The sequence below is a fragment of the Octopus bimaculoides genome, chromosome 6 (assembly GCF_046866305.1).
Source record: "Octopus bimaculoides isolate indiv1 chromosome 6, ASM4686630v1, whole genome shotgun sequence".
In the NCBI taxonomy this organism is placed as follows: domain Eukaryota; kingdom Metazoa; phylum Mollusca; class Cephalopoda; order Octopoda; family Octopodidae; genus Octopus; species Octopus bimaculoides.
The window spans coordinates 56205779-56230654 of record NC_142933.1 but is presented as its reverse complement, the minus strand read 5'-3'; the positions used below and the strand labels follow the sequence as shown (position 1 = coordinate 56230654).

At 33.6% G+C, this 24876-nt stretch overlaps 2 protein-coding genes across 7 annotated transcripts in view; one reads left to right on the top strand and one right to left on the bottom strand.

Moving 5' to 3' along the window:
* Positions 1-1287: 1287 nt before the first annotated feature.
* Positions 1288-1938, bottom strand: LOC149135130 (uncharacterized). Its single transcript, XM_089353472.1, has one exon. The coding sequence runs from the start codon at positions 1936-1938 to the stop codon at positions 1288-1290; it is 651 nt and encodes a 216-aa protein (XP_089209598.1).
* Positions 1939-12745: 10807 nt separating this feature from the next.
* Positions 12746-24876, top strand: part of LOC106882709 (dynamin-binding protein) — a 308006-nt gene continuing 295875 nt past the window's right edge. For all 6 annotated transcript variants that reach the window (XM_052968787.2, XM_089353937.1, XM_089353934.1 and 3 more), the window contains exon 1: positions 12746-12817. The gene's annotated coding sequence lies outside the window, so the exon portion shown is untranslated. The remainder of the gene's footprint in view (positions 12818-24876) is intronic.

The following is a 24876-nucleotide window of genomic DNA, read 5'->3' as shown; positions in this document are numbered from 1 at the left end:
CAAGCTTTTGATGGTTTTATAGGTACTTCAAAATTATGATGCTACGATGCTTGGTGTTTCCATTATTTCGTCCAACCCCTGTATATGCACACATATGCATACACAAATACATACACACACACACACACATATACCCATATATACATACACATACACATTCACATGTAAACATACATATATATACATATATATATATATCTACACACGCATATATTTTTTCTTGTTCACACAAACCCATATATTTGCACATGTATTCACACCTGTATATTTATATATACCTACATACGCATGCATACGTATACACAGACACACACACACACACACATGTATACATATCTACACTATTCAAGCATTTAAGTTCACATGTACATGGGGGGAGGGGGATTAGTGAAATGGTAGTGTACCTCCAAAGCTTGTTCTTCTCTTCAACGATTGAATGATTGAAAGAGTGGGTGTCATCCACTTCTCTTTGGATATATGCATCTTTTTTTAAAAACCCCAAGAGAGAATTGCTGGGTGGAATATTATTTTTTTGTGTTCAATAGTGGTGTGTACTTTCTAATGAAGAATTCTTCTTTATATTTCCGGAAATGTTTGTTATCTAACCACAACTTAAAGAAAGGAAAGATAGTGAATTTTCCCTTTCTGCATGATGTGAAATGTTCACAGCAAATGTTGTTTCTGACAGCAGGGTCTTTAATTTGTTGTTTATGTACACAAACTCTGTCATGTAGTCCCATTCCAGTTTCACCAATGTAGTATCCTTTACATTGAGGGCAGGTTGCACAGTAAATTAAGTTTTTTGTTTTGCAATTCATGTTTGCATTAACTTCGGAAATCTCATTGTTTCTAAAGGAGATTTGTCCACCCTCTTTAATATATTCACAAGTTCCGAATCGAGGGTCCCGCATTTCATAACTTGCATTGTTTCAGTGTTAGTCATAAATTTCACCTTGGTAAGCAGTTTTTTGAGATTGGGTGCTTGGCATCTGCTATATATTATTTGTGAGTCTTTTATGAGTGCATTCACTTTAGAGGTTTGCTGAAGAATTGGGAGATATTGCTTGGCCGTTTTCATAATGTTAGAGTTCCGTGGGTTGTGAGTAATGACAAAGGGGATAACTTTTTTTTCCTTTTTATTTCATTGATTTGTTTTTCTCAGTGTTGTCACTGGAATGTTCTTGGCCTTGGAGATAGCTGTATTGATGAGGTTCACCAGATATTCTTCTGTTTTAAAGAACCATTTTAGTTCATATAATCTTTTTTCCAGTAGTGTAGGGTGTGTTACTATGGTGTAGATGTGTCTTTCCTTTTGGTATGTGAGGGGTGTGCTGATTGGAAATTTAAGTATTGGTGTGTTTCTGTTGGTTTGTAAAATAAATCTGTTTTGATATTTTCCCCTTCTTTAATGATAAGAATATCCAGAGATGGTAGTTCCTTTCTATTGCATTCCATGATAAATTGTATTGCTTCGTAAAGCCTGTTTATGACGGAATGGAATCTTTGCAGGTCTTCTTGGTTTCTATCCCAGAAGATGAGACAATCATCTAGGTAATGTCTCCAGTTCTTATTAATGTAGGTGGTGAAGTCATGACTGAATGTTTCCTGCAGCTGGGAACATAGTTTTGCCTCTAGGTAACCCTTAACGAATGTTGCATATGTTGGAGCTACTTTGATACCCATGGCCGTTCCTTTTATTTGTAAATACAGTTCGTTATCAAAGAGGAAGTGGTTGTTCTCCAATATTAATTTGAGCCCTTTCAAAATAAACTCTTTCAGAAATTTTTCTGAAATGAAATCTGCGTGTTTTGCAATCCAGAAGTCAATAGCATCAGTTCCTAAGTCATCTGAGATGTTAGTAGATAAGCTTGTTACATCAACGTTGACTAAGGTTGTGTCTTGGTGTACCTTCTGGGAGATATAACTCAGGAATTCCATATCATCTCTGATGTAGGTTGGTACTATTTTACATAGGGGTTTCAGAATGATGTTTAATAAGTTGCTTTGACGTTGTGTGCTTGAGGCTGGACCAGCAACAATTGAGCATAATTTTAAATCTGCCTTATGTTAGCCTTTACAAGCAATCCTCACATGAAGATTTTTTGCTAAGAAACTCTGATTATCAAAGGTGGGGAATTCTGGTTTGGAATTAATGCATGTGCACACACATACACACAAGCTTACATTAGTCCCTGCATGCTCTCTCTCTCTCTCTCTCTCTCACACACACACACACACTGGGATAAAAAAAACAAAGTTGTGTTTGTTGCTACTGCTAATTGGAAACAGTCGTTGGCTGTTGTGCGCTGGTAGGACCTTGTTACATGTGAGAATAACTCTGCTGCACAGTAGATGCTGGTTACATAGTTGATAAGCAAAACTTCACCAATTTGCACGATCTCTCCAGTCAAAAAGTGATATCAACTAGGATATATCTTTAAATATAATTGTCTTAAATTTAGGCATAAGGCTACACACATTTAGGACAAAAGTGTTGTTGATTTCATCGAACCTAAAATACAACTGATAAATATTTTTCAGATCTCACTCACTTGAAAGGCAAAGTTGACCTCAGAAGGTTTTAAAACCAGAATGTAAAAGGTCATAATTAAATGTCTTCTGCTAATTAGTTACATTACTGTATCTCCACTCTACCTACCCTACATCTTTAGATATAGTAATTAGATGAAAATATACAGTAACTTCCAAAAGAAATGTGAATGTATGATGTGTTAAATTACTCATGGACTGTGAGTAAAACAAAAATTAAGACTATTTCTATTAGGGGGTTTGATTTTTATACAATGTCTCAGACATAAATAATTGTTTTACTTGTTTCTGTCATTTGATAGTGGTTGAACAGATCAATCCCAGTATTTTTTTTTAAGCTTGGTACTTATTCTATTAGTCCCTTTTGCAGAACCACTGCCACACCAACACCAGTTGTCAAGCTGTGGTGGGGGACAAACACAGACACAAAGATACACAAACACATACACATATATATATGATGGTTTTTTTTCAGTTTCTGTCTACCGAATCCACTCACAAGGCTTGAGGCTTTAGTAGAAGACACTTGCCCAAGGTGCCATGCAATGGGACTGAACTCAGAACCATGTATTTGGGAAGCAAACTTCTTACCACACAGCCATGCCTGCACATGCATGTGCACACGAGCACACACACACACACACACACACACACACATACACTCACACACACACAGTATGCCTTCCCTATGTATTATACAAATGTAATTCTTGTTTGTTCACAAATAAATTGCACTTCATATTCAATGCTTCAATGAAGCTATAGGATGTTATTCAGGCATTCAACCAAGAGTCCACAGCATCTTATTGCAGAAACAGCTGCAAGCTAATGAAGTTCATAACAACCATATTGTCACATTTTATTCTCTGTCTCTTATTGCTTACTTCATGTTATGTATTCACTGTAAACTGTAGTCAGACCCATCTACTGGTTATAGCCTGGGAATCTTTTCATCCTCTGTCAGTATAGCCAACATCCTACAGGTGACCAGAACATATGAAGTGAAACTCAGTATATGTAGTGAAGTATCTTATTTAAAATGAGACACCTGACAAAATGCAGCCTACACTGATGGATACAACACAACTAGCTGTGCAGTATCCCATCCGTAAGAGACAGATGCAGGATCTGTTGAAACAATCATTGTGTTGAATAAAGATTCTTGCTAACTTCATTTTCCAATTCTTTCATTCATTCTATATATATGTATGTATATATAAATATAAAAAATGGAACAAAAATGCAATAGAAGACAATAAAATATTCAGACAGATAAACGATACAAAGGCGGACAGGAGAAACAACAATTAGAAGGACAGGGGGAAAAAAAAGGACAAGTCATTTGTGGCCTTCTTTCTTCAGTCAAGTTGTCCTTACTGTTTCAGGCAGTTACACTTGAGACAGTTGCCCCCAAAAAAGTCTAAGCTAAGAGCATAAGATTTTTGTGTGGTAAGTAGCTTGCTTACCAACCACATGATTTCGGGTTCAGTCCCACTGTGTGACACCTTGGGCAAGTGTCTTCTATAGTCTTGGGCTGACCAAAGCCTTGTGAGTGGATTTGATAGATGGAAACTGAAAGAAGCCTGTCGTATATGTGTGTGTGTGTATGTGTGTGTATGTATGTGTGTGTGTTTGTTCCCACCAACATCGCTTGACAACCAATGCTGGTGTGTTTGCATCACCATAAGTTAGTGGTTCAGCAAAAGAGACTGACAGAATCAGTACTAGGCTGACAAAGAATAACTCCTGACTGAAACAAATAAAAGAATAAAAGAATATCCCCAAAATATAAGAACAGGTAGAACGTTGGCTACGATTGTTTCATAACTCACTGACATTCATTATGTAATTCATTATGTAATGAACACTCCTCAGTGTAACTAGTCATCTGGCCAAGTCACCTCAATGAAGTTTACATTATCGCAGGAAGTGAGTGGATTTGGTAGACAAAAACAGAAAGAAGCTCATGATATCATTTCATTATGTAATGAATGTCAACGAGTTACAAAACAATTGTAGCCAATATTCCACTCCTTATATTTTGGGGATTTTTATTCACATTCTTAGCAGTGTTAGTCGCTAAACTGTGAATTGTGTGGAAACAATCAGCTTGTTGAAATTTCTCTTCACTTCAGTATCGGTTAAAGTGTGTAAACTACGATGTTAATAAATATTTATTTTATCTCATACTATCCACTTTTTGTTCTCTATACTAGCCACCTGTTGCTTGAAGTTTACTAACTCCCTACATGTGGATCGCTGGATTGTATATATACATAATCATCATCATCATCGTTTAACATCCGTTTTCCATGCTGGCTTGGGTTGGACAGTTTGACATGGAGCTGGCCAGCTAGCTGTCCAGACTCTAATTGTGTTGTGGCATGATTTCTATGACCGGATGACTTTCCTGACGCCAACCACTTCACAGAGTGTGCTGGGTACTTTTTATGTGCCACTGGCATGGATGCATTCATGCAGCACCAGCATAGGTACATTTTATGTGGCACTGGCATTTGCAAAGGACAAGCCTGTATGTATGGATGACAGTGTTTTGCTTAGCTTGATGTGTCTTTTCAAGTACAGCAAATCACCACAACACCTGCTCCCTTATCATTTCTTAAGTGAGACCCAGCATCTGAAGAACCTACATATGTATGTGTGTATGTCTATATATATATATATATATATATATATATATATATTTTAAGCATATAATTATAAAAATATAATTATAATTACAGGCGCTGGAACGCCAATGCCTATATGCTAGAAGTAGATGTCAAATGTCTACAAGCCACTCTAAATTAACCACATGGGCAAGATGGGCGATTAGATGTAATGTATATGCAGGAAATGCATATATATATATTGGTATCTGTATGTGGAAATTTATCGGTATGTATGTGTGTTTTTCACTTATATATTGTTGGAACATCCCTACTGAGGAGTGTAAAGTAATCTTTATTACAGAGCACGACATCTTAGTATATAGGATTATCCAAAATTTCATAAATCTTCTTGCTCATTACCTTACATTTGTCCTTGTGTTGTAAATAGAAAACAAATTTAGAGTAGCTTGTAGACATTGACATCTACTTCTAGCGCATAGGCGTTAGCATTCCAGTGTCCTTAATTATAATTATATTTTTATAATTATATACGTAAAACTTAATTTTACTGATATGGTGGTTTTATTATATGCTAACCCCTGATATAAGCCTTTCAATGATTATATCCTCAATTTATAAGTATATATATATATATATATATATATATATATATATATATATATATATATAATGTAAATGAACATATATATGTATATATATATAAGTATAAGGTTTAGATTTAGATTCAAGATTGAATATGGTACTTATGCGTAGGCACCAGAATATCGTATGGTATGGTATTATACAAAAACCATTCCAAAAGGATAGGTGATCAAAAAATCAAAATAAGCAACACGGATTTCAAAGATGATTGCAGTACGCACGTTTCATGCTACTCCATTTACTTAAATAATGCGAGCATTACATTAAATGCAATATGAAGAGCAATCTTCAGCTGCACGAAAATGCAGAAAATTACAGTAGAATAGACATATTATAATTGTGGCAACATTTCAAATCCAAGTGGGAGGAAGAATACATGAATCCATCTTGACATAGCTGAGTCTATCAGGCTAGTAATTGATTCTAGACAAAAGTTCTAACTGTCTCTGATTTTATTGTTTCTTATCTAGTGGTGATAGCATAAGGGATAATTACTTCTAAGGAAAGGGAAGGTGTAAGCAGTATGCATGGACAAGGCTATAAATGTATTAGATTATAAAGGTTTCCCTGGTCAGAGTAGTACCAGGTCATTTTACTACTATCAAAATGTTGAGGAATTAAAACCCTAGGTATATGGGTCAAATAGGTTTTTTTCTTTTAGTCTGAATAGAGTATCAGTATAGTTATACAGATAACAATATTAGTTTAACCAATATTTTCACAATAAGAGGTATGTTAATAAAATAAATAAAAAGAGATGTAATTATTTTATACAAAAATCATGAAATAATGTCAGTATTGAATTCAGGGGCTATAGATAGGGTGTAAATTTTAAGGATATTAAGTATATTGGGTTCACGAAAACTATTTTGAATTATCTTTAAAAAATTATAGCTGAAAATAAAATAATGATACTATTTAGGAGACACATAGGTAAGCTTTATTTTTATAATGTGAATAAAAATTATTATCGGATTTATATTAGTTTATAATAATGTGTTTACTAAGGTTTAAGGGACTGAAAAAAGAAAAGATGCTAGGAAATAACAAGGATATTCAATACAGGAACCTGATGATTGATTTAAGTAGATTAAATGTTAAGGTGAGAGATCAGGAATATATGTTATAAAGGTTCAATTACCAATTTAAAATTATGTGCTAATTGATAGTCCTAGATGACCATGGTAGAAGTATGTGTACACTGCTCTACTCGCACTTTTAAATTTAAAAAAAATAGGTCTTTATAAAGTAGCTAAAGTTATCAAATTATAGTACCATGGTCATCTAGGACTATCAATTAGCACATAATTTTAAATTGGTAATTGAACCTTTATAACATATATTCCTGATCTCTCACCTTAACATTTAATCTACTTAAATCAATCATCAGGTTCCTGTATTGAATATCCTTGTTATTTCCTAGCATCTTTTCTTTTTTCAGTCCCTTAAACCTTAGTAAACACATTATTATAAACTAATATAAATCCGATAATAATTTTTTTTCACATTATAAAAATAAAGCTTACCTATGTGTCTCCTAAATAGTAACGAAGCTAAAGTACACAGAGTGAAGCCACTTGGCAAAGATTGACTTTGAACACTGTGCACCAAGTTTTAATGTTCTAGCTCACTTTCACTGTTTACAGCACTGCTTGGAAGGAAGGTGTATAGCGTGTGATAGTCACATTGACAATCATAGAGAAAAGTAAGAAGAGAATCTACATCAAATTTTGCCAAAAGCTTGGTGATACCTAATCAGAGGCCTACACAAAGTTTTCAAAAAGTTTTCATCGTTCTCGACACAATGAAGGATATGTTATGAAACTGAAACCCAAGTGTCTTTTGGTTAGCTGAAAGCAGTTTAGGTACAAACTTGGCAGACATGTGTCTCATACCTAAATCTTAAATGATAATGGACTGAACTGAACTGTAACTAATCTGCACGTCCTCTGATAACTCATGGATGGTAATTCGATGATTTTCCCTCACAGCTGCACACACATCTGTGATATTTTTCTCAGTTCTATTGATTGAGGGTCTCCGAGAATGTTCCTCGATATCAACATTTTTTTGGTCATCTTGGAAACATCTGAACCACTTGTATACTTGTGTGCAACTCATACACTCCTCTCCATACATTTTCTGCCACTTTGCATAGGCCCCTGAGCAGGTATCGCCATGACAACTTTCTCTGTCATGGTCAATGCGACAATCTCACGCTTACACACCTTCCTTCCCAGCACTGCAGCAAGCAGCAGAAGTGAGCTAGAAAGTTAAAACTTAATATACATGCACAACTGAGTTCAAGGTCAATCTGTCCTAAGTGGCTTGACTTTGCATGTTTTAGCTTCGTTACTATGGCAACAGTCCAGATACTTATTGATCAGACCTTGTGTGTGTATGTATATATATATATATATATATATATATATATATATATATATATATATATATATATATATATATATATATATATATATATATATATATATATACATATATATATATATACATATATATATATATATATATATATATATATACATATATATATAATTAGGATAAATTATTATTTAATGATTTATCAAGGGCCAGCATACTAAAATACCATAATGGTTAATTTATAAATGATTACAACACCAGTCTGCTAGAAATAGACCCCAAATGGTCTAGGAATGACTTAGATTATTATTCCACTACACAAGGTTGTAAGTGAAGAAAATAGAAAGCAAGGATTTATAAACTAATTTGGATAGTACCATATCTATAGATTTCATGGTTTGAGTTATTAAAAACCCTTTTGAACATACTTATGGTAACATACTTATGCATAATGTATTTTAACCACTTATGTATAATGTATTTTCATTCATTTACATTCGATAAATGTAAAGCATTTGGTGATAAGCCCAGATCTAGTTATAGCTAACAGTTCTATATAGACATAAGGTTTCAAATTTAGAGGAAAGACACAATCAATTGTATGAAGCTCAGTAGTTGAGTGGTAATTCCCTTTATCAATTTCCAGAGGGGTGATAGACAAAGTTGACTGTTGACCTTGGTGAGGTTTGTACTTAAAACATAAAGATCCAAACAAGGGGATTTATCTTGCCACTAGTAATATAAACAAGAGTGCATTTTGCACCAAAAGCCAATATGAGAGTTTCTCTCATGATAACTACTGAAGTGTAGTTTGTTTTAACAGAACATCCACGTTTAAGTGGGGATAAATACTGAAAGGTATGTTGTTCAATGTTGTAACGATTCTGCCAATCCACTGCTATAATATTGTATGTTGAACAATAAATAATTATTTTTACATACATGAAGAAATAAAACTATTCTACTAGATCTGTGGTCTTAACCTTTTTTTTGTAGCACCCTTTTTTAAGTAGTTTGTTATACTTAGCGCCCACCAAAGTGGTGAGTGAGGTATCATGACTAAACTATCTGATCATAGATAATAATTTGCAAATTTTACCAAAAAACGGATTGTATAGGCTTTTAAAATGATAAGAAATTAACGAAGACAAAAATTATAAATTTACTTCATACATTGCAAGTTAATGACTTCTCTGTGCCTGATGAAATCTAGCTAAATTTTTTATATCAAAGTTCGATGTTAGTCAAAAGAAGTCATAAGTCTCCTCTTTGATTTATTGCAAGTTTATTTTGTTGCTTAGTCATCAACTGTGACACAATACTGAATCCTTCCTCTACCAAATATGAAGAAAAAAGTCAATAAACAATAATTTCTTACCAAAGTTGAGAATATTGCTTTACATTTTAGGTCAGAATGATTCATAACCAAGTGGTTGAAAATATACTTGAGCCTCGAAATTATTTTTTAAGTTGATAATTTCTTTATGTAAACTTGGTTGAGCAGAAGAGACATCAGAAAGAAATGGATTTATGACCCACTCAGATACTTTAAGATCAGTAAAATCTTTAAATCTTATCCTTAAGTCTTTTTTCAGCATTTGCACATAAGAACATTAGCAATCTATATTTGTATCTAATATTTAACTATAATCATTCTTTTCTATTATGTGCAGGTTTGGGAACTGTAAAAAATCTCTCCTCAATAATCTTTTTGTTAAATGACAATTTTAAATGACAATTTATAAATGCATTTATAATTCTTTTTGCTTTAATTAAATTCATATTATTTCCTTGTAACTTAATGTTAACCTCATTTAATTTAATGAAAATATCAGAAAGATATACAATGTCAACTCTTTGTTACTTAGTTTATTATACATGTCTTCACCATATGAATGAAGAAATTCTAAAACAGTATCATAGATCATAAAAATGTTTTAAACAATTTCTATTTAAAAGCCATTGCACCTCAGTATGAAACGACAGGCAGAGAAATTTTTCTTCTTTTTCATGGTAAAGCTTCCAAAATATACAGTTATTTGGTGAATGGGTCTTGATTTAATTTACTGTTTTAAATGCATCATTCAACACATTATGTAGTCTACCACTAAGATGTTTTGCAGCCAAGTGTCTTTAATGAATAACACAGTGAACTGCAAATATATGTGGAATTGCTTCCTAAAGATGTGCTATAAATCCACAATAGTAGCCTATCATAGCTGGTGTTCAACCTGCTGCTCATGCAATAATATTTATGAGAAAAATATTCTTAGCATTAAAAAATTTTTTAACAACCTTAAAAATTGAATAACCTTTTGTGTCAAGCACCATTTTTTCAGAAACTCTTCAATAATTTCCTGATTTGTATTTACATAATGGATTTAGGCTATTAGCAAAGATTCATTGTTGCATAAAGTTGACTCATCAAGTTGTAAAACAAACTTTTCATTTTTTCCAAGCATCACAAAGTTTACTCTCCACATCTTTTACCATGTCATGTATTTTTATTGCTGCTGTACTATTCCTAAGAGGAATTGATGCTGTTATAGCACTTTTTACCTGGGAAAATCAGAGTATACAAAATTTAATTTATAGCTGGTAAGAGAAGATTTTTGCCAATAGTATGTGGTTTTCTACATTTTGCAAGTAATTTTGAAAGTTATAAGACAACCAGCCCCTTCTCTATTTGCCAGGTTTGTTTGGTAAACAACCCTTTGAGAGCAAGATGATTTTTAAAAATTATTTTTCATTTGGTAGAAATAGTCCCCATCTTCTCCAGCTTTATCTGGATACATTTTTTGTTCAATCATTCTTGAAGGCTTCGTGACTTCATTTGAGAACGTTTTTTCACATATCAAACATAGTGGTAATTGTTTATTATTTATAGATGGAATTAATCCATATTTCAAATATTCACTCGAGTATTGACAGCAATTTCTTTTTCCACTCATTCTAAATTGTTAAAAGGATAATGTACACAACAATTATATGATACATAGTTATATCACTAAACAAAATATAATGGAGATCACAATATTTGAAGAAAACAAGCAAGACTATGTGCCTGAAACAAAATTTTCAAGACAGAAATATAACATTAAGACTTAATTATTCTTGTTCAAACATGTAATTAGCCAAGATATATACTTATCTCTCATTTAATTTTAATAACCGTTACTAGTTTTATCAAGTGTAGTATAATTAATACTATTGGTAAAACATAGTATGTTAATTAGGTTACTTCACTTCCTCCTCACTGCCCCCTGAAGCTTATTTCCCCCTTCGATATGCCCAGTGTCCCCTTGGGAGCATACCACTCATGGTCACAACCTCTGTACAAAAGATAAAAGCAAAAGAAAAATGAAATGAGGTGAAAGGTTAAGTGGGTAAGGTTTTGATGTACAAGTTTTGCAATGAGAATGGTCAGGACACTATTTTTTTTTTTAGTGTTAATAATAGGAGCCAAATCAACCTGTTACATTTATATTCTCTCTGGGAAGGACTATCCCATATCTAATCAAAGTTGTCAGGCAGGTGGCCTTAAAAATTTGCTTAGGGTTTAGTAAACATATATTAACTGGTTCATGGGTTATGAGAAGGCATTTTGATGAGCAGTTTACCAAACTCTTGAAAATAGGTACTAAATCATCTGTAAAATTTACTTGCAGTTGACTAGCAACCTATCAAGGAAAGATTTAAATATCTGTCTAATATAACAATTTTAGCTGAAACTCAAACTTTTAGAAATGAAGTTTTGATCTTTGAGTATGTGAAATATAATTGGGTTTCATAACCACTTATACTCAATATGAATAAATAAAGCCTAAGCATCACCATTTGCTTTCTTATATCTTTAAAAGATTATCAGAAACAACTTTAAATCAGATGAGTCTTTTTCCCTTATTATTCAATATATTTCTAATTTGGTTTTAGCTTCATAACTTGGTTTTATATTTTGTCTAGAATAATATATTATTTTCTTAGAACTTTTTTCCTGTATAACCCTGGTTGTATTATATTGTAAATGAAATGTGATTTTATCAGTGTGCTCTTCTCTTCAGTCAGTTAAGCTAAGAGATCAATAAGATTAATTTCTTTTGAAGTAAAACATGTACATATTTTATGAGGGAGGAATGAAGTTGAGTGGATTTTAATCTTAGTATTTTACTGGTACTAATTGACAACATCCAAACATTTGTAAGTGAAAACATATGCTCAGCCGTTCGACATCTGAATGTTCTCATATAATCGATTATACTGATTTCTACTTTAGGCACAAGGCCAATTTTCCTAGAAGTGATATTGTCAACAGACTCAACCCTAGTATCTATTTTATCGAAGCCGCAAGTTAGAATGTGGTGAAAAAGTAAAGTTGAAATGAGTAGGGTTTGAACTCGAAATGTGGAGTGATGACACAATCTTTCTGTCAAGTCAATGCCCTCCCAGTGATCAATAATAACTATAACAGTATGTCAATAGTAATGCACAACAGTGCATTTGCATTCAACCGGCATTGTAAATGAGAGTTACCTCCCCTCATAACTGTGATGGCGACCGATGCATTGATATCCATGGATGGCATTTATGTTCACTGATTCTACGTTGCAGACGTGAGTATCTTGCCTTTTCGCTTCATACTGTTTATTATTATTGGTTATCGGCTGACTGAATCCTTCGATATTACTCAAGCTAGGCTTCAGTTGTTTTTATTTTCACGACTTCCAACCAGTACTAATGTATGTAGTTACGTTTTCACGACCGAATTCTTTTGTGTACATATATAAACATAACTGTACGTAATTCGAAGTCACATATGGGTGTATGTATGTGCAAATGTCTATATTATGTATAGATAATGTATACACATAGAGAGAGTTCTATGATGTTGTTCACTTATTCTCTTCCGAATTGGCATGTATATTGCCTTTAATTACAACTGTCAATTATCTGTATTTTATATACATTCACGCATCTAACTATCTATGTGTGTATGGATAGATTATATATATATATATATATATATATATATATATATATACTTACACACACAACATACTTATATGCACGCATATGTGCGTGTGTAAGTGTTTGTAACTACGTACTAACGTTATACTGCCTTTGTAAGTAGCGATTTTAGAATGAAATACCTTTTCTTATATTACTCAGCTACATTTGTTTCCATAAGCGAAACTAATTCGTCGGTCACGGAGATGAAATAAAAAAAGTAATACAAAATAATAGTAATAAAATAGTTTTGCCCAAAATTAATTTTGCTTCGAAAAAAAAATCGTAACTAACAACAAACTATTCAATTATCAACACTTGTTTTTCATTAACTTTATCATTACTTCTATAATACTAAAGTGTGTGTGTTTATAGATATATATAAATTATATATTTATATATACATGGAATGATCTATGAACACAATTCTTTATACATTCTGAAATATTCTTTATTCTACAGTATTATCGGTTGTTTTGTATACGAAAGGATTAAGATAACTATTTTGACAATTCGCATTAACGCATTGCATTGTATGTCTTGCTATTTGTTAAATGTGTTGTAAATGTGAATTCTTATACAGTGTGTTGGAGTGTTTGTAACTGCTTTAACGTTTCTGTAACACTGTAAGAATAACCAGTGTCTTCGCGGATTCTCTTACGAAATTGACACTTGAGATAAAGCTGACTTCTTTCACGCATTACGCTCGTCATTCTTTTATTTAATAGTTCAAACTCATTTATACATTTTTGGCAAACAACAAACAAAATCAGGAAGATAAAGCAAAAACAGCTCTTCCACCCCTCAGTTAATTTGCTTTGCTCACTTTTAATAATTATGTCAAATGAGTATTATTGGTGTTAGATGTACACATATGTATTACTGTTTCTGAGTGACACCAGCACGTACAATCTTTCCTAATGCCGACCTATATTTACCGTCTTTTTCCTATTTATATTCACCCCAACCCAGCCATCTACAGTTTCATCAACACTCTGCCTCTCTATCGTTGTTAGGCTTGCTGAATACTTTTCACCAGCTGCTTTTTAATTACCATTTTTATCAGTATAAAATATTTCAGGCTACATTTCCTTAGACATTTTCTATATGGGAGATTCTTTCTTGGTTTTTATGATGATGGTAGGGATTTTTGTACATAAATTTTGAAAATTTCGAATAGTTTCAACCACTTCTTCTCTTATACAACTCGCATGAGGAAAAAAAAAAGAACCTTGAAAATAAACAATTTTTCTAATTAACTTAAATGGTCTCCATCATTTGTCACATCTAAGTATTTTCTGTTTCATAATTCCACGTCATCGGCATTCATTACCAAAGTTTAAATCTATCTTTTAAATGCAGGTGCGAATTTCTTTTCACATACAAAATTCCCAATACATCTCCAGGATGATACTTGTTGCAAAAAGTCATTTCCTTCTAATTATTAATTGATGCTATTTTACTATTAAATTAGAAGTCCGTAAGTAATAAAGGAAGAAAAACAAGGTAAAAATAATGCAATGTAAGTTTGTTTTCGAATGGTTTTCTAGTCCAGTTAATAGTGAAATATAAGAGAAACTAACAAATATCTTGATTATCGCTGGTGTGCCTGCAGAATTGACACGCTATCCACGCCCCAACCACCCCTATTTTAAACAATCCGTCGCCACCGCTTCGATATTCCCGCCTTCAAATAAACCCGCAGAGTCGTGGCCAGGCAGCATATGGTCGTTTCCATAAACAAAATTCGTACCAATAACCGCCTTTACTATGTAACAAGAGTTGTACGTGCGAAAAATCGATATGCAGCTTCTGGCTCCAAATTTCTTTCTCTTCTCCCTCACCTCTGTCTCTTATATTTTATTCTAACGTTGAAATTTTCTGCTATTCTCTTCTCAATTGAATATTTTTCTCTTCCCTTAAGATTGTCTTTATTATTGTTTAGAGTTCTTCATTGCACTAGAATTATTCATTGATTCACTTACACTTGCTTTGTCTTGAAGTTTATAATGATTTTACCCTATTGAAGCACTTACAGAAGTTGTGAAATTGCTATCTATTCCACTCAGGGAATTTTCCTCCTAAGAAAATCAGTTGAAAATATTAGCTATTATTGTTCTGTAAAATGCAGAGAATGAATTGAATTTTATTTCTAAAATTATAACTGCTTTCTTTGGCCACCTCTTTTATTTATATTGCATGAATTATTTTAAATATATGTGATTATTTTGTTTATTACTTTTACAAAATGTAATTGTAAAAACATTCAAAGCAAAAAAAAAAAAAAATTGCATTTAGAGATTTCATTTTTTCTCTCACTTTTTTATGTATAAAACCCAATAGAATTTTTTTTTTAATTGCTGTTTCTTGTTTTCTTAAATGATAAAGTCTATAGCAATAGCAACTCGATGTTAAAAGTTTAGAGAGTAAGAAATAGATGTTTTTAATATCAGATTAACCCTTTCCCCATTGTATCCAGCACCCTGAAAATAGATTTTTGATATTTATGATGTCCTTGAAAGAAATAATATATTGCATTACAAACCATAACATGTAAATATGTACAGAACTTGGATATGTCAGTCACTGTTCAAGAAATCATTAGTTTAGTGTACACCCGACAGAATGGTAGGGCTAGTGAAATAACTTCAATCAAGAACTCTTTGCTCAGAGGCAATAATAATAATAATGATGATGATTTCAAATTTTGGTACAAGGCCAGCAATTTTAGGGGATTACATCGAAGCCAGTGTTCGACTGGTACTTATTTTATCAACCCCTGAAGGATGAAAGACAAAGTGGACGTCAATGGAATTTGAACTCAGAACAAAGATGGATGAAATACTGTTAAGGGACAGTTGATTTTAGGGAGTCTTTACTTAACTGGCATTTTATTTTGTAGACCGAGAAAGGATAAAAGGCAAAACTGATCATGCCAGGATTAGGTTTAAAAAAAGGAGCTAAAGGTTTATGTGTTAAGCAGGAAGTGTGGTGTCAAAACAGGAAGTGTGTGTAAGGGAAGACACATCTACTTAATAGATCTACTTAATGGATAACTGGAAAAGATACTTGGATGATTGTTTCATCATATGGAAGGAATCCTATGAAAAACTTCTAGAATTCAAATCCATACTTAACAACATACATCCCAGCATTCAATTCACTATGGAATTCAGCAAACATCATCTCCCTTTTCTTGATCTCTTAATTATAAAAACACCTAATAACCAAATCACAACCGATATCTACCACAAACCTACAGACTCACAACAATACCTCCTTTTCAGCTCATGCCACCCAAAACACACCAAGATAAATATCCCCTTCAATTTAGCTAAAAGAATTTGCACCATTGTCTCTGACCCAACCACTCGAGAAATACGCTTACAAGACCTAAAAAAAACACTATTACAACGCCAATATCCCTCCACACTCATAGATTTTGGATTAAAACGTGCCAAGGAACTTGACAAAAACACACTAAAAACCTACCAACACAATAACACACCCAACCCCAAAATACTTCCATACATCTCCCCCCACAACCCCCAAAACATCAAAGCATACACCACAATCCAACAAAACCTCCCCTTACCACAGACCCGAAAATGAACAATATCATCAATACACACAAAGTCCTTAAATGCAAAAGGCAACACAAATCTTTGAAAAAACTCTTAACCAATGCCAAACTACATACACCACTTCCACCCCTATCAGTTAAAAAATGTGCACGCCCTAATTGTGGTACCTGCCCCTACCTACTTGAAGGCTCTGAATTTACCTTCAAATGAGGAATAAAGTTTAAAATCAAAACCAATTTCTCTCGTTCCTCTGGGAACCTCATTTATGTCCTCACATGCGCAGGTTGCCAACACTTCTATATCGGACAGACGAGCCTCCCGTTGTGTAGAAGAGTAGTAGTCCATAAAGAACAAATAAATCTCCCTCAATACCGCCAAATTCCACTCAATGGCCACATAGACTCTTGCGCCAGAAACAAAAACCCTAAATTCCTTATATTCCCTTTCTATAAATGTAAAGACAGAATCTCCACACAAGAAAGAATCAACAAGGAGAATCTTTTCATAGAGAAATTGCAACCATTTCTTAACACACAAACCCCTCAATGACCTTATTTCTCTAGGAACAGACATAAACTTCCTGTTGACAAACAGTTCATAACTCCAACTAAAAAGATTTGTCTCCCCTTACACGCACTTCCTGTTTTGACACCACACTTCCTGCTTAACACATAAACCTTTAGCTCCTCTTTTTAAACCTAACACAACTTTCAATTTTCATGCATCCTTATTTTTCCAACTATTATCTACATGGATTACCATTGAACTTTAAAAGCTCAAAGACAATATAATGTATTGGTATATTTATTTTTTTATATATTATTTTTTTGTATATATTATTTTTTTCATTTTTTACTTTTTTGTAAAAAACATTTTCATTTTCCCTCTTGAAAATTTGCCATGCAATGAAAGCCGGTTAGAAATCTATATTAAAATATGCTTTCAGTTTATCATTCTGCCTTATTATTATTTTTCATTTTCCTATTATTTCTCCACGTGCGGTTAACACAACCCCACTATTTACTGACTTATATATATACACATATATGTATACATATACATATATACACATATATACATACATATATACACACACATATATATATATATATATACATGTATATATATATATATATATATATACATGTATATATATATATATATATATATATATATATATATATATATATATATATATATATATATATACATATACATATGTAACTGCACACATGGAACAAGCATATGCAAAGCCATGTATACACTTAAGTTCCCCAAATATATCCAAAATAGAAATTTTTCAGTACACCTCGAGACACGTGCGATCACATTGAAAGTCCTACTGTAAGAGACTGTCCAGAAGTGAATGGTATTAAATTTTCATCTAATATAGGATTAAATTTTGAAAAAAATTTTACTAGTGGCCAGCATATTTAAAAAATACCTTTTAAGGTAAAAATTATAAACAGCTTGTAAATATGGGGAAAAGAAAGAAATTCTTATGCCAAATATGCCGAGGAATAGACTTTAACTTGTCATATAACCACATATAATTCATCACTAAAAGCACATATCTCGAAGCACGTTGACAGAAATTTCTAAAAAATTCCATTATCACCAGCTCGTCCCAATTTCTAAATTAATTCATAAAGAATTCTCTCGTCATCAGCAGTAAGTACGTTAAAAAATAAATGAAATACTTAACTGCACACATGGAACAAGCATATGCGAAGCCATGAGTACAGGTAAGTACCCCAAATATATCCAAAATAGAAATTTTGCGGTACACCTTGAGACAGGGAAAGCCGGGAGTTTCCCTGTCTTCATACCCTTAATTGCTTTATCTACCAAGGTACTGTCAATTCGGATAGCTGGTCCCTCTGTTGGATCGGCATTTGGCAGACTCTCCCATTCATTCTCTTTATTTAGCAACCTTTCATAGTGGCGTCTCCAAACCTCTCTCTTTGCAGCCTTGTTTAATGCAAGTGAACCATCATCCATGCGGACACATTTCTCTCCTATGACATCACGATTCTCTCTCACACACTGTCTCTCAACATGAAATACCTCAAGTCTTTGGTCCTCATGGTGCAGAACATTGGCAAATGTTTTCTAATCTGCTTCCCCTCTGGTTAAATAAACCTGTCTCCTAGCTTTCCTTCTGACAGTCTGATACAATTCCCTGCTACCACTGTTCTTCCAGTCCTTCCAAGCCTGCTTCTTTTTCCTAATGGCCCTGTCAACAACATTGTTCCACCACCACCTTACCTTGGGTCGAGAGGGGACTTTGCACTATCCACAGATCTGGTCAGTGGCCATCAGCAGGTTGTCCTGTAGAAACTTCCAGTTGTCTTCCACATCATGTGATGCTATATCCCCTTCTATTTCATCAAAAGCTTCGAATAAAACGTCTCTAAATCTCTGTCCATTCGCAGGATCTTGAAGCTTCCATACCCTTCTCCTCTATGCTGATCGTCTTCTGACTATCCATTTAGCCCTGATCCTGAACTCGCTAACTACTAGTCTATGTTGTGGGGTACGTTCTTCACTTGGGAAGGTTTTGGCATTTATAAGCAGCCATCTTTCCCTTTTTCTGGTGAGGATGTAGTCAATTTGGTTAGAGTGTCTGCCAGAACGGTAGGTGACTAGGTGACCGGCAAGTTTCCTGAAGTTAGATTGCAAACCATAAGATCATTTACATTGCAGAACTCCAGCAGCCTGGTTCCTTCCTCATTGCGGGAACCAAAACCATAGCTTCCATGTATGCCAGGGAAGCCCCCTGTATGTTGTCCAATATGACCATTGAAGTCACCAGCCACAAAGAGAAAGTCCCTGTCATTCGTCAAAGAGGTAGTCAGCAAGAGGGTGTCATAAAATCAGTCTTTCTGTCCATGAGGCAGCCCCGGCTGAGGGGCATAGGCCGAGATAATGGTTGCTAACCCATGATGTAGCACTAATCTGATCTCAAATATTCTATTGCAGACCCTGACTACCTCAATTACCTTATCCACCCATTTCTCCACAAGAAGTATACCCACGCCCCCGACCCCATCAGTGTTTCCTGCCCAGAAAATCTTGTACCTATGTTCTTTGCCTGTGAGGAATCTAGCGGAACCCTCCACCCCACCTTACCTCTTGGATGCAGTACAAATCTACACATCTCTGTTCAAGCATCTCAACAATCTCACCAGACCTACCTTTCTGTGTGCCAACCCTGAGGGTGTGGTAGGTTTGAGCCCATGAGGCCCTGGGATGGGGGACAGCAGCATCATGTACCTGAAAAGAAAGCTCGCATTTGGCAGAATTCATAAACAAACAATAGCCTTCAACCTGCATACACTACACTATTTTTATGTGCTACATGATCACTTCCTTACATAGGAGATAAACCCTAAGTAGGGGTGGGAACGGCGTTAAGCCTTTAGAAGTGTTCATGGGAGACAACCAAAAGATGTCAGAGGATAGGGACTTCCAGTACAGGTGGTGGGGTGGGAGAGCAGGTGTACTGTGAAATTAGAGAAGAACGTCTTCTGGATTTGTATTCTTTTAGTGGAATGTTTAAAATGATGTAGTGGAATCCGCGTGAGCTAGTTTACATAGGTGGGGTGGTGGAGGAGGGGGAAATGTTGGAGAAGCAAGTAGTTATCAAAACAGAGAGAGAGAGAGAGAGGGACCAGAGTTAGGCTGGTCAAGGATAAAAATATTCTTTTAATATTCTGGATAACATAATTTAATGAAACAGTAAATGCTGATGACACTGAAATGGAATTGAAAAATCTTAGAATTTTCGGTCAGCCAATCTGTAACAAAATTAGAGAAATAAGTGACGATGTGACAAAATTGAATAAATGAATAAGTGATGATAGTAAATGCGTTGGAAAGGAAAGAATATATTCTTTTCATAATGTGTATGTCAGTATATATATGTATATGTGTGTTTGAGTGTATGGATTCTAAACAGTGTAGGCTCCTATCGATAGATTTTTAGTACAGACTGCAAGATGAAAATTTCTTTTTAATGCTGCTAAATTGTATAACATAAGGATTTCTTACATTACATTTCCAAAGACTGAATTTAAAAAATAGTTTTAGTTGATTTAATTGACCCCTGGACATGCCTAATATAAATTTTATTGGCTTCTTCCTGCTGAATTAGAACTTGAAGATACAAGAAATTATATATTGCACAGCATTTAGTCTTATGCTACCACATCATTACCCTTGGAATTTCTAATATAACTCTAATTTACTAATGTCACTAAACTTCCACATATCAAAAAATTATGGTTGAGAGTTTTATGTCTAAACAACTTTTGATGAATGGGAAAGGCATGGAAGTTGTAATGTCTAAGAGTTTTTATATTTTGTTTACTTAATTTTTCTTTAGTAAGAGTAGCTTTTGAGATTAAGTTGATGCATTTCAGACTGTATGGTAATGAGTTGAAAAATATACCCCTGGTCAAAGCACATATTTCTGTAATTACCTCAATCAGGATGAATATTTGTGCTTAGCTCTTGGAATGGCTAATGATAAGGAAAGCATACAACTATGAAAGATTCATCAACATGAAATAATTAAATTTGTAAAATAAAGAGAATAAAATCAATTGTTCACACATTTTAAATTTTTTCAGTGGATTCAGTCATTAGACTATGGCCCTACTGAGGTAATACTTGCAAAGGTTTTTATTTGATTATATTGATCCCAGTACTTATCTTAGTCAGGTACTTATTTTATCGATCTCAATTTACCAAAGGAGTAGGTTACCTAACTGATGTAAAGGAATTGAGCTTGATGCACCATTTTACACATGTATACACAAACATAACTATGTTTAATCCGGGTTCTGCTGGTGTATGTATATGTGACAAAGCAAGAAACCTGCCCTCTTTTGGCTCTTTCTCTCCTACTTGCTAGCTACATGGCAACATAAATAGTGATGGTGTCACAATAAAAGTACCCAGTACATGTTGTAAAGTGATTGACATTAGGAAGGGCATCTCACCTTAGAAACCATGCTAAAGCAGACTCTAGAGCACAATGAGTCCTTGGACTCATCAGATCCTGTCAACCCATCTTGCCCATGCCAGCATGGAAAATGGACACTAAATGGCAATGTTGATGATATGTATAACAGAAGGGCTTGCACACAGTTTCCAGATATCAAATGTCATTCACAAGCACTGGTCCACTTAAAGCTACAGTAGAAGATACTTGACCAAGGTGCTGTGCAGCTGGATTGAACCAAGGTTGCTAAGCAAACTTTTAACCATACATTCATGCTTGTGCCTATCCCTTGTTAGCATTATTTGATTATATTTATTCCATTGGGAAGTACAGTGGTGATAGTTATTTTGAACCCTTCAAGGCTGTATGACATGGGTAGTATTCTTTTTATTAGTGTAGTTAATGCTTGCTTTAGACTGTTGAAAGTTTTAAGTTGAAGGGATGGGTCAGAAAATGTGTTCCAGATGAATATTCTGGGGTAGGAGAGGAGGCATTTAAGATGGTAATATAGTTTGTATTTTTTTTTCAAAAGAATTATGAATTTTTTAACTAATTTTTCATATCTTAAAGCATTTCTTGTTTACTTTTTTTTTTTATTTCACTTGACAAATTTTGAAACTTGCAAATTCATTCATTTCTCTGAGCAAGAAACAAAACTGAACAAAATTAATTATTATTTATTTATTTTGATTGAAAGTAAGTGCATAGACTGAAAATTGAGTGTTAAATTTAGCTAGTGTTTAATTAAAAAAATAATAATAGTTACAATAAACTATGCTTTTGTGATAAGAACAAAACATGGTGTAGTCTTTCTTCATTGTTGGATTTTTATGGATGTGTTTTCATTTCATGGACAATTAATGTACTATTTAGCACATAATACTTCCATCAACTTTGTTATTTAAATGAGATTATTTTCTTTCAGTTATCTGTTTAGTCATATGAAAAATATAATGTTGCTTATCAGATATTTTTTTTTTGTTATTGTTTTCTGCACTTACTCTAAAAGAATAACAGCTTTAAGTAGTTGTTTTTATATTAAAATATGAATGAAAAATATAAAAACACACTTCATTTAGATAAAATTCTGTTTAGATTTTCATAAGTGCTCTTAAGTTTTTGACTTGAGTTTTCATGCTTTGACTTCACTATGTTAATATAAAGAATTATGACATTATCAAAAGACAGCATATTGGTCAGCTTTGAGCATAAAAATTTGAACTTTTTTCTAATTTTGCCTCAGGCACACGTTGAAAATGTTGTGTAGGCACTTTAATGCATCACCCAATTTAACAGTGCAATCTAGCCATTAGTGTCTTTAGAGAAGTCAATTTGTTGTAAGCATTTTGGACAGATCTGCTGTGAGTGATTTTTTTCATCCAACCTTTCCTCTTTGGAAACCTGAAGAAGTCATGGGTGCTGCTCTTCTACCTTTGATGGGATCATAAAAAAAAAGAGGTTAATAGTTTTAAAATGGGTGCTAGCATACTTTATGTAATCAATCAAGAAAATTCAATTAATTACATTTAAACTCTTCGTGATGAGAGATGTCATTATTTACATGACTAGCTTTGTTCAAAAAAGGCAGAGAGGATAATCATAAAACTTTAGCAAATTAAAATTAAATATTGAATGCAGTGGGTTGCAACTCTTGTCTTTAGCACTACTGCAACAATCTTGGACATGTTCCAATCTTTTTAGATCTCATCAGTAAAGCATAGTCTGTTACAGTAAGATCTCTGAATTGCTAGAGAGTTATTAGGTTTTACATGAAAGAACATTGAGTGGCATTTTAAAACTTAAAAGGAGGAAAATACTCAAGGATCAATGCTGCAAGAAAACTTAAAAGTGAATTGCTAGTATAGTTGGTGTACTAAGCCTATAGATTTAAATTTCACCAGTACTTAATGGAGTACAAGAGTCACTGAGAATCATAAAGGGGCATGACTTAATACTGTAAGGCATGCTTTTGTTACCTTATTCTGCCATCCATTACTATCAAATCTGAAGATAACAATGATAATAATTCTTTCTGCTACAAGAACAAAGCCTGAAATTTTGGGTGAAACGGATGGTTGATTATATTGACTGCCAGTCATCCTCAAAAGGATGAAAGGCATAGCTGACCTCAGTAGAATTTGAACTCAGAACGTAAAGCCAGAAGAAATGTTGCTAAGCATTTTTATCCTGCGTGTTAACAATTCTACCTTCTTGGCCCCTTAATAATAATTATAACAGTTCTTTCCACTACAGGCATAAGGCCTGGAATTTTGTGGGGAGGGCTTAATCATTTACATCAACCCCTGTGCTCAACTGGTACTTATTCTATTTACCCCAAAAGGATGAAAGCAAAGTTAACCTTGGCTACATTTGAACTAAAAACATAAAGCTGGAAGAAATACCACTAAGCATTTTATCCAGCATGCTATCAATTCTACTAGCTCATCACCTTAATAATAGTAATTGTTATTATTGTTGTTGTTGTTATTATTATTATTATTATTATTATTATTATTATTATTATTATTAAGGTGGTGAGCTAGCAGAATTGTTTGTATGCCAGGCAAAATACTTAGCGGTGCTTTGTCTATCTTTACATCCTAAGTTCAAATTCCACCGAGGTTGACTTTGCCTTTCATCCTTTCAGGGTTGATAAAATAAGTTGAACACTAGGGTTGATGTAATCAACTCATCCCCTCCCACCAAATTGCTGCCCTTGTGGAAAAATTTGAAACCATTATTATTATTATTATTATCATTATTATTATTATTATTATTATTATTATCATTATTATTATTATTATCATTATTATTATTATTATTATTATTATTATTATGGTCAGGTTAACAGAAATGGAAGACTGTCCTGGACTAGAAGCCTAATTGTATCTATACTCCTCTGTTATGAATGCGAAACTGAATCCTTTGCAATATTTAGTCTTATCTGCTGACTTTAAGGTGTATAATATTTACTACCAACAAAGTAATGTGATCAGTTTCATTGGCTGTTGTCATGCCAGTAAAAGATAGCTGTGAACCAATGAAAACAAAAGAAAAAGAACATTAAATTACT